The sequence below is a fragment of the Xenopus laevis genome, chromosome 8L (genome assembly GCF_017654675.1).
Source record: "Xenopus laevis strain J_2021 chromosome 8L, Xenopus_laevis_v10.1, whole genome shotgun sequence".
Classification (NCBI taxonomy): Eukaryota; Metazoa; Chordata; class Amphibia; order Anura; family Pipidae; genus Xenopus; species Xenopus laevis.
Window position 1 is genome coordinate 46,785,008 of NC_054385.1, and position 11,892 is coordinate 46,796,899.

General features: G+C 39.4%; 1 protein-coding gene across 3 annotated transcripts; it reads right to left on the reverse strand.

The window, feature by feature from the left end:
• Window positions 1–1,437: 1,437 nt before the first annotated feature.
• Window positions 1,438–11,261, reverse strand: thrsp.L (thyroid hormone responsive L homeolog). Of its 3 annotated transcripts, XM_018229892.2 has the most exons (3): window positions 11,073–11,261; window positions 6,838–6,900; window positions 1,438–2,223 (listed from the first exon to the last, which is right to left on the reverse strand). In XM_018229892.2, exon 3 carries the CDS (start codon window positions 2,208–2,210, stop codon window positions 1,728–1,730), a length of 483 nt encoding a protein of 160 aa, XP_018085381.1. In that variant the 5' UTR covers window positions 2,211–2,223; window positions 6,838–6,900; window positions 11,073–11,261; the 3' UTR covers window positions 1,438–1,727. The 3 variants fall into 3 exon arrangements, with proteins under 3 accessions (XP_018085381.1, XP_018085382.1, XP_018085380.1); XM_018229893.2 differs by lacking the exon at window positions 6,838–6,900; XM_018229891.2 differs by lacking the exons at window positions 6,838–6,900; window positions 11,073–11,261 and adding an exon at window positions 5,248–5,351.
• Window positions 11,262–11,892: the final 631 nt, after the last annotated feature.

The following is an 11,892-nucleotide window of genomic DNA, read 5'->3' on the forward strand; positions in this document are numbered from 1 at the left end:
AAAAAAGCCAGAACAGTTCTGGAAATACTTTCTTTGGACAGATGAAAGCAAAATCAACCTCTACCAGAATGATGGCAAGAAAAAAGTATGGAGAAGGAGTGGAACAGCTCATGATCCAAAGCATACCATATCATCTATAAAACATGGTGGAGGCAGTGTGATGGCTTGGGTGTGCATGGCTGCCAATGGCACTGGGACACTAGTGTTTATCCATGATGTGACACAGGACAGAAGCAGCCAAATTAATTCTGAGGTGTTCAGAGACATACTGTCTGCTCAAATCCAGCTAAATGCAGTCAAATTGATTAGGAGGCGTTTCATAATGACCCAAAACATACAGCCAAAGCAACACAGGAGTTTATTAAAGCAAATAAATGGAATATTCTTGAATGGCCAAGTCAGTCACCTGATCTGAACCCAATTGAACATGCATTTCACTTGAAGACTAAACTTCGGACAGAAAGGCCCAAAAACAAACAGCAACTGAAAGCCGCTACAGTAAAGGCCTGGCAGAGCATTAAAAAGGAGGAAACCCAGAATCTGGTGATGTCCATGAGTTCAAGACTTCAGGCTGTCATTGCCAGCAAAGGGTTTTCAACCAAGTATTAGAAATGAACATTTTATTTTCAGTTTTTTAATTTATCCAATTGCTTTCGAGCCCCTGAAATGATTGTGTTAAAAAAAAAAAAGAAAAGGCTTTAGTTCCTCACATTTTTATGTCATCTTTTTGTTCAACCCACTGAATTAAAGCTGAAAGTCTCATCTGAGTTGTTTCATTTAAAATTCATTGTGGTAATATACAGAACCAAAATTAGAAAAAAGTTGTCTCTGTCCAAAGATTTATGCACCTAACTGTAAGTTCTGCATAAGTTAGATAAGTTAAACATGAACAGACCCTTTAACCAAATATTTGGCTCTTTGAAAATACAGGTATGCATAAACACTGATTTTCCAAAAATAATTATAAATCTATTATCTATATTTTTTTATACAGACATACCCCATTCTACAGTTTGAAAAGAGAACCATCATATGCACAGTTTCCCGACCCCTATAGGCTCACAGTGTAATGCAATCCCCCCCTCACCTTGTTCCATTGTAAAAAAAAAAAAAGGGGGGGAAGAGATGGTATATTCCCATTAATTCAGAAAACACAAGTGTTCTAGTACTAGGGATGTGCCCCCCTTCTTCCCACCTGCAGTGTAAGTAAGGTAATCCTGAGGAGGTGGGGTTCAGGCCGCAGCCAGACACTCCCCTGCATTAGGGAAAAACCATAACATGCAATACTATAACAGCTTTTTTCCAGTTCAGTTTAATAGGTGTTTGTTTATAAACATTATGTAAAGTTGTGCCTGATATTTTCTGAAAACTGAGTTACAAGTTATATTCCATCCATTCTTTTGTACCACACTCATTGACATTATGTTGGTGATTCTAGTATTTAACTGGAGCAATGTTTTTGTTTTGTTTTTTTTTGCTGTAAATCCATTTCTACTTTTCCCATTAATTCATCAAAATAGAATGCCCATTTTTTCAAGTCTAATTTCGTCATGTTAGTTACGATTTACGTTTAACATAATTATATATCATCACATATAAAAAAATCCGGTATCAATAAACATTGTATTGTACTCCCTTAAAGTAAATGAGAATTGTGCCGTAAACTTTCCCTGAAGAGAGACAGCATATGGATGTGATTTTGATGGTATAGTAGTAAAATGTGGCATTTAGTGAGACATGCTTCTGGAGTAATGCTTACTACTTGGAACACCAATATCAATCTGCTTTTTGTAAGAGTTTGTCAGTAGATTGGCCTTTTTTGTCAGTTTGGTAAGTACAGACAGAAGTCCCTTCAGGTGATGCTGAAATTGGTCGACAAGATCACTTGTTTCATCCTCAGGAGATTCCTCTTTTTCAGTGTAGTGCTCAGGTGTAGCCTTACTGTCCTGGTGAATCCCCCACTTCATGTCATGCCTGAGAGATTTTAGAAGCAGGTAGGATTCATAGAGGCATTTCTGCTCAGCGATTTGGTTACAGTTTGGATGTTCTTCTACTTCTCCACATTCTTCCTTGTCAGGAGAGATATCCCGCAACATGCTTGGAACCATGATGGTTTCATCCATGATTGTTGTGGCGGTGTTAAAGCGCTGGATTGCATCCAGTAGAGACTGGCGCTGAGGGTTGAACTCGAACACCTCCATTCTGTGCATTGTCTTCTTCAAACTGCAAAATCAATGGGAATAAATAGTGTTTTAGATATGGAGCACAAAAACATAGCTTTTCTAATGAGACAGAACTGTATCTGTTTATTAGTAAGCTTTTTTTTATATCATAATATTTTTTATGATGAAAAAAAGCAGAATATTTACAATACAAATATATATTTTAATTTAAAAAAAATGTTATACTTAGAATAAGTAATAGAGTGTTTTTAAAGGTATACTGTCATGGGAAAAAACATTTTTTACAAAACACATCAGTTAATAGTGCTGCTCCAGCAGAATTCTGCACTGAAATCCATTTCTCAAAAGAGCAAACAGATTTTTTTATATTCAATTTTGAAATCGGACATGGGGCTAGACATTTTGTCAATTTCCCAGCTGCCCCTAGTCATGTGACTTGTGCTCTGATAAACTTCAATCACTCTTTACTGCTGTACTGCAAGTTGGAGTGATATCACCTCCCTCCCTTTTCCCCCCAGCAGCCAAACAAAAGAACAATGGGAAGGTAACCAGATAACAGCTCCCTAACACAAGATAACAGCTGCCTGGTAGATCTAAGAACAGCACTCAATAGTAAAAACCCATGTCCCAATGAGACACATTCAGTTACATTGAGAAGGAAAAACAGCAGCCTGCCAGAAAGCATTTCTCTCCTAAAGTGCAGGCACAAGTCACATGACCAGGGGCAGCTGGGAAATTGACAAAATGTCTAGCCCCATGTCAGATTTCAAAATTGAATATAAAAAAATCTGTTTGCTCTTTTGAGAAATGGATTTCAGTGCACACTTCTGCTGGAGTAGCACTATTAACTGATGTGTTTTGAAAAAAACATGTTTTCCGATGACAGGATCCCTTTAAGGATTATGTGGTATCTACCTAAACAAAACATCAGGTTGGTTGATGTGTCCCGCTGCCAAATGCATGGAGTTGTCAGCCAACCTGGAACCACATGGACTTCACATCTTTCTAGAATAATTATGGATTGGATCTGTGCACCTGCTCTCTCATTATCTCACTCTGGAATAGTTAACTAAATGCTTAATTACAGCTGTGAAATTATGACATAAATCTCAGGAGCCGAGCCAAGTAGACTAAGTGAGCAAACTGACAATTTACTTTCAATAAACACAGATAAATGGAGAGCATGATGGCATACCCATATCACCTTTTGCCTAAACACCCAAAAAAAACTCAATTTCCTGTTATCATTATCCTAAACCCAAATGTTTTAAATGCATATACAGATATGGGACCTGTTATCCAGAAAGCTTGGGACCTGGATTTTTCCGGATAATGGCTCTTCATACCTTAAGTCTACTAGAAAGTCAAAACATTAAACAAACCCAACAGGCTGGTTTTGCTTCCAATAAGGATTAATTATATCTTAGTTTGGATCAAATACAAGGTACTGTTTTATTATTACAGAGAAAAAGTAAATCATTTTTAAAGATTTGTATTATAGGATAAAATGGAGTCGATCACCGATGGCCTTTTGTTAATTTGGAGCTTTCTGGATAACGGGTGTCCTGGTAATGGATCCCATACCTGTATTATACATTTGCAGTGGGTTTAAAACTATTTAGAAATGCAGTTATTGAACCAATATTTTTCTTTTAATATTCTCTGTACTGCTGGCTTTGACTTCTGAAATAACGTAGCAAAGCAGCTGACCTGGAGAAGAAATTACTCCTGCTATGTTTTTTAAGCATTCAGAACCAGAGAAAAGAATGTGGTAAACAAATAATATACAATGAACCAGATGTCAGCCCAATTAAGAATCTGTGGCACTATCTAAAAATTGATAAAAACGAGTGTTGTCCAAATAACCTAAGCAAAATGGAGCAAAAATGCCTTGTTGAATGGATTATAATTAAGGATGCACCGAATCCACTATTTTGGATTCGGCAGAACCCCGGAATCCTTCGTGAAAGATTCGGCTGAATACTTAACTGAATCCTAATTTGCATGGGCAAATTAGGGGTGGGGAAAACATTTTTTACTTCCTTGTTTTGTGACAAAAAATTATGTGATTTCTCTCCCTGCCCCTAATTTGTATATGTGAATTAGGATTCGGATTCTGTTTGGCTGAGCAAAAGGATTCGGCCCGAATTCGAATCCTGTTGAAAAAGGCCAAATCCCGAACCGAATCCTGGATTTGGTGCATCCCTAATTAAAATCACCACTAAGCAGTGCATAAAGATGGCACATACCTCCAAGAATTAAAGTGGTTATTGCAGCAAAAAGTGGTTCTACGCAATATTTAAAGTATGCAAATATTTTTCTTATATAAAGCCACAAAGCAAATAATCCTGGGTTCTGTTGCTTATATCACAAAGTTTAGCAAAGGATTTATTAAGTATGATGTTGGACTTTACCAGGGGTCTTAATACATTTGCACAATACATCTCCTTTCTGTATGTCCATTATCAATATGCTGTTGATTATAATATTTGCATAACTAACAAATGAATACAGTTTATGGTATCATTGTACCTTACATTATAGTAGTGCATATATCACCATTAAAGCATTTAAAATGATGACATATGCCCAACTGAAGCCTTTCCAAGATGAGGAACAGTATCCTTTCGGTTTTATGTAAGGTTACACATTAAACAGAGATCATAAACTGCAATTTGTAGAGCATGTACATGGATATGACGTAAATAACCCCAACATAATATTACAGTGGCAAAATCACCGCCAAACAGGTACACGGATATCCAGAAAATCCTAAGGCCCCCAAAAACTGCACAAAGACCCCATTCCAAAGTGCAGCATTGTTTCTTTCATGTTCACTAATCAATGCACTTTCTGTGGACACAACTAACAGGTTACACAATGGGTTAGAAGTGAAAATGTTTTTAAATCACAACAGTAAGGGAATAAAATGAGAGGTATTGCTAGAAATCACACCGCATCTTACAACGAGGTCAGCTGAAACAAGGCACTTAAGTGGTCTCACTTTCTCTCACCCCTAATAAACATTCCACCCCTCCCTCACAATCGGGGTTCTGAATGTTACCATTAGATTTGCATCCTTCTTTCCTCTTCAGTTTGCAGAAGGAGCTGCTAAGCAAAGACCTTTCTAAACTTCTGCTCCGCCCTCCAGCTGTTACCCGCACTGGCCTATTTATGGCGAAATGTGTATGGCTTAGCTTTATCTCTCTTTGCCATGTGCTTTCCTATTGGCTATTCTGCAGCAGAGACTTGCCCTTCATTTCACTTAACTTTTTCTTTGCCAGAGACGATTGTGAAAGCTGGAAAAGTGCAGCTCCATTTCTAACATAGACACTAAGGTAAAAGTGCCTGTTTGAAAGTGTCATTATGGCATAATGGAGCTTGGGCACCTGTTTGTTTTAGTATGTCTGATGTGCGTTTTGTGCTGGCAAACATCAGGAAATATAATCTGAATGCTTCCTTGTTTAAGACTGCCCTGCTCACTGTAGCAGAAACTACTAAGTACAGCGAGAGTAAATGAGCAGATTGTTAACTAAGCAAGGATATTCAGAACACAATTTGTGACTGGAATATACCTTTAACAAACAAAAAACACTGGACCAGAGTGCTGTGTCTCTGTTTCCTGCCCAGCTAGGAAAGTGCAGTGAAATGAATACCTGGGAGGAGATATGAATTAGGCAGCCATGATAGCGATTTAAGTCTCTGTCACCACCCCGGTCATTTTACTTTAAAGGGGTTGTTCACCTTCCAAAACTTTTTTTCAGTTCAGTAGTTTTCAGATTGTTAAGCAGAAATAATGACTTTTTTCATTCACCTTCTATTTATGACCGTTTTGCCAATATTGAAGTTTAAAGGTCCATTTTTCACCTTCTTGTGTCTTTCGGAAGCAGCACAAGGGGGGGGGGGGTGTCACCGACTGCAAATTGTTCTAAACTGAGACATTTCATATCTTTGGCCCTGCTGAGTTTCATTAAAGGGTAACTCCACAAAAACATAAGCTTTTTGAAAAGTAAACATAATTTCAAGCAACTTACATCATTTAAAAAATATACAGACTTTTCATGATTTTTAATGGTTTCTGACAGTTCCCTATGCCTAGCCCCCTGCTCTCCTGCTGATCTGTCTACTACTTTGCTGAGCTGGCTGACTACTGTTACTTTGTATCAGCAGTAGTGATGTGCAGGTGAGGTTTACCCGACCCTAACCCGCCCTCCTGTTCCTTTTATAGACCCAAGCGGACCCGTCCCACTGATGACATCACAAAAAGGGGGCAGGGCAACAAGGTGCGTGTCTATAAAAAAGGAAGTCGGAAGCCGGCAGACCGGCAGTGCAAGGTGGCTGGTGGGGAGTGCAGGAAGAAGAGGTCAACCTGGACCTGCCTGCCACTGGAGGTGCAAGGCCGGCCCACACATCACTAATCACATCCCTCCCAACTGATCCATTTTTAGAGGGACAGTCCCTCTTATGACAGCTCAACCGCAGTCCCTCGTTTGTACTCGAAAGTCCCATTTTTCTCCACACTGAACAGCCAGAAAATGACAAGTTTCTTACTTAATTGGCTTTTGGCAGAGAGCCCAGAACAGCATTTGAGATACTTTTGTAACAATTTCGAGTTAAGCAAATAAGTAATTGTAACAATATAAGATAACGGTACCTTGGGAAAAATTAGACTCACAGCTTAAAGGGCAATTCAACTTCATTAGCAAAACTGTAATAGCTGGAAAAAAAAACACAGAAATATGTTCAAACTTTCATAACCTGCCAAATTTTGTAAAATGAACATGGTAATTAGGGGTGTGGCCACAAAAATGGGAGTGGTCGAAAAAATTAAAAGATCAGAATAAAAAAAAGTGAAAACAGAAAATAATGCTAAGTGATGCACTAAAAAATATGAATACCTCTAAAAAGTTGTGTTTTTCTGGACAATTCCTAGCAACAAAAATCTGAAAACCTCTAAAAGTCTGAATTGATTTAAAGTGGTCCAGTAGGATCAGCACAGCTCCCATTGACTTCAATAGGACCTCAACAACTTTTAACTGTTGAAGTTTTGTATTAGAGGTTTTTGTGGTTTTACACCACAATTTTCTGAGATTTTAAAGAAAAAGTAGGAAAATTTTTTGGAAAATATTGAAAATCAGCCTCTAAATTTGCTCAAGGAATAAAATCAAGGAAAATACTCATAAAGGATCATAAGTGTAATCATCATAGTAATAATAATCAAGCTATTCAATAAATAAATTGCAATGCAGCAACGGCCACGTTCATGCAATATTAATTGGTTCCAAAGTAAACAAATGTCACGTGATTTCTGGCCAATGATGTGTGGTGTTCCATGGGCCATGAATCTGTGCCATGAGTACAAGAAGGCCTGGATTTGTGGAAAGGCCACCTAGGCCCGGGCCTAGGGCAGCAGGATTTTAAGGGGCGGCATGCTGCCCAACCACACCCACATTGGTTTAAAAACACCAGGGATGCGCTAGAGATACAATCATTTTTTAAATTCCCATGCGCCAATCCCCATGATGAAAATTTGCACGAATAAAGGGGAGGGGACAGGTGTGACGAACGGCAGTGGGCCTAGGGGCACCCACTACATAAATCTGGCCCTGAAAACAGGCCCTTACTTCAGGGAGTAGTAGTATTTGTAATTCACTAACAGCTACAAACTGGCCTCTCTATCAACCCTCTGCCTCTATGGATTGTATATAACACACAAAAAAAAGTACAATCAATCTAAGCTATGGAGTAAAAAATATGTAAAAGGGCATGCAAATGACGGTGCCATCCTAACCACAAATAAAGAAGGAAGAAGAAGGAACAAATCAAAAACTGCCCCTTCCCACCAAAACTAAATGCTAAAGTGCTATTCCTAAATTGATATGGAAAATTATTTTTTTTTTACCATGGACGATTCCTATTGTATGTTTGAAGCTTTGGATTACCGTATGAAGGCTGTTATACGATGTTCAAAGATATAATGCAGTAACAGCAGAAGAGCCGCAATACTATAAAGTAACACATCCCTCACTCCTCTGCCTCAGCAGCCCACTGCTCCTCAGAGCCCTGTGTATGTGTATCTCTATTGATTGGATGCCATGGATGACCAGACCAGGGTGAACTTTGTTCCTTTTACTCAATCCACCTTTTGCTGCAGTGTCTCTGCGTGTCAGAGTCAGTCAATCACAATCTTACACAATATCTACCAGAATCAGGAAAGGGTTTTTTTTGAGAAAAAAAAACAAAAAACAGCTGTCTCCAAAGAGGAAGTCGAATGAAACTGGAAGATAATACTTTACTGGAACATTCACAGGTATTTGATACAATTTAGCTATATGATATTGAATTGCCAGTTATACAGAGGAAGCTATTTTTGATACAGTTACATTCTCAGTCAGGAGACATACCGGTACTTCTGTTCCACTAATACCCAAGGGACTGGGCTTACAATGCAGGGTTACAAAAGAAGCCAATGAATACCTAAAGCAGGGATTGTTAACCTTTATGTCAGACCCGAAACTGAGTGTCCATGCTGTTAAGGGTGGGTCTCTATGATCTAGACATAATCTAGATAATATTAAAGGTGTGGTTCACCTTCAGGTTACCTTTTAGTATGTTATGTTAAGCAACTTTTCAATTGGCCTTCATTTTTTTCTTTTATAGTTTTTTTTTTAATTATTCAACTCCTTTTTCTTCTGACTATTTCCAGCTTTCAAACAGGGGTCACTGACCCCATCTAAAAAACAAATGCTCTGTAAGGCTACAAAATGTATTGTTATTGCTACTTTTTTTTATTACTCATCTTTCTATTCAGCCCTCTCCTATTCATACTCCAGTCTCTTATTCAAATCAATAGTCCAATATATTGCAGCACATTGTTGAGTAAATAACTTTTCAATAAAGTATATTTATTGGCTCAGAACATGTGAGCAGATAAAGAGTGGCAACATTTAGGGCAGTGATCCCCGACTAATAGCTCGTGAGCAACATGTTGCTTTCCAACCCCTTGGATGTTGCTTCCGGAGGCCTCACGCCAAGTGCTTATTTTTGAATTACTGGCTTGGAGGTAAGTTTTTGTTGCATAAAAACCATGTGTACTGCCAAACAGAGCCTCTTGTAGGTTGACAGTCCACATAGGGGCTACCAAATGGCCAATCACAGTCCTTGTTTGGCACCCAAAGAACATTTTTCATGCTAGCGTTGCTCCCCAACTCCTTTTACATCTGAATGTTGCTCACGGGTTCAAAAGGTTGGGGATTCCTGGTTTAGGGCCTTGCAGGACCCTTATCAAGCCTTGATAAAAGGGTCCTGCAAGGCCAAAATGCTGCCTCTCTTTGTCTGCTCATATGTTTTGAGCCAATAAATACACTTTATTGAAAAGTTATTCACTCAACAGTGTGCTGCAGTATATTGCACTATTGTACAAGATTTTCTGACCTGTGGCAGGTTGGATCTAATACTGTCCAAGCACCTGGGCCTAAGGAATTTGTTGCATGAGGTTTGAGCACTCCATCATTGTGTGGAATTTCTTATTCAAATCAATGCATGGTTGCTAGGGTAACCAGACTGCTGAAATTGCAAACGGGAGAGCCGCTGAATAAAAAGCTCAATAACTCAAAAACCACAATTAATAAAAAATGAAAACCAATTGCAGATTGTCTCAGAATTTGGCTCTCTACATCATACTAAAGGTTAATTTGAAGGTGAACAATCCCTTTAAGTAAGGTGCTCTTATTGGCTGCACAACTGGTTGTACGTCAGAGTGCAAACATGGGTTCTGCCAATGGGCTTAATGCAGTACTTAGCACAGGCTAAAGCCAGTCCCACTTATCTCTGCAGAACTCAGAGAGTTCAGAGCCAATACAGCTTTTACAGAGCACTACTCTATTTATACTAGTAATTAACCAGGATCCTATGCCATAGCAAGAATGCTGTTTTACTCTCCTTGGGTGATAGATTCACTCTGTGACAGCTTAACATAAAGCAGGCCATAGACAGGGTTGAACTGGGGGCCCAAGGCATTCATTCAAATATTGAATGCCCCCAACTGCCACCTTGACAAAATACCAGAAACACAATTTGCCCATGCAAAGCAGGCCTTTATTTGTCCATGTGATCAGTGGCGTGACTAGATGATGCTAGGCCCCACAGCAAATTAATTTTAGGAGCCCCCAACATATCCAGAGGTTGTCCTGCTTAACCAATATATGTTGAAATTGCTCATTAATTAGGGCCTCATGGGGCCCCTATACTTCCAGGGTCTGCTTCCTCTGTAGTTACACCGTTACATGTGATGAAGGCTACCTGGTCCCCAACAATTAATTTTTATTTTTATTTGCTTAAGCCTCAACATATATGTTTTAGGAAGAGAAAAATGGGTGATCTACGATTACAGATCATCTTTTTTTTTCCTGAATTGGCACTGCCCCTGTCAAGCACCCATGGCTGTTACTCAAATGTTTGAGTGGGGTACTCGCCCTCCAAGCCAAATAAAAAGCCCTTTTATGTCTCACTATTTATATATAAGGTCTATACTCTGGTGTGACAGTGGTGGAAGCCTTAAAGAAACCTTTACCTTTGAGATCTGATGTAAAATCGCTCATATTCTCAAGCAAGGACCCAGATAACTGGGTTATCACAGGCACCCCATGCACAACACTGGGGATAGTCAGAACAATAAAACAACAATTAAACCATTCACAGTGTATGGTTTACAATACAAACAGATTCTAAAGATCCTTGCAATAGCACAGACTCCATTGAAGAGTTGATCTAAAGGGCATTTAGATATAGAAGAAAAAGAAGCAATATTTCCACCAGTAACTAACTTCATTAGACACTAGTCACACCTATAGAGAACACAGAAGCGGAAGCGCACTAATCTCATATTACCTTTTGTGCTCCGGCCCGGCGCATGTAGACTCAGTGGGACAGGGGAGGAATCCAAGTCCATCCAGTCAGTAGAGCACACAGTGAGCCTGCGGGACACAGCCCTGTATCTGCTACACACAGCGCACCTTTACTTACTCCTCCTGAGCACAACGCTCAACACAGGCAGGGAACGCTCTTCTAGGAACAACGCTTACTGACTTGACTCTTGATTTCAGAGCGCCCTCTGCTGGTCGCCTGAGGAGTATCCCTATTCATAATGTTTACTTCCTAATAGTGAAGTCAAAAGACGTGTTTCAGATGCTTATCATTCTAATCATAAGCTCCAGAGCCTCTCCCGTTTGAAAATTAAAACAATCGTAACACTTACAGCGCCATTCTGTTTCTCCTTGCTCAGTCTCTTACTTTACACAGGCCAGGACTGGCAATCAATATGTTCTGGCAAATGCCAGAGGGGCTACTGTAAGATGCCACAGAAAGTGACTATTAAGTGGGCTGGTGGGGGGCTGTTTGGGCCTCTATGTAGTAGGAATGGCAGGGCCTATTTTGAATCCCAGTCCAGTCCTGTGACCGAAACTTTGTTTCGGAGATACTTTTGCTTCAAAGACAACTTTTCATTTATATAAATATGTAATGTTAACAAACAAAAAGAAAGTACACTGTACTTTACTGTACCTGTGCCATTCAGCAGCACCCAAAATATTGCCCCCAATCTGTAGCTGTGCCAACTAGCAGCACCCAAAATATTGCCCCCAATCTGTACTTGTGCCAGTCAGCAGCACCCAAAATATTGCCCACAATCTGTACCTGTGCCAACTAGCAG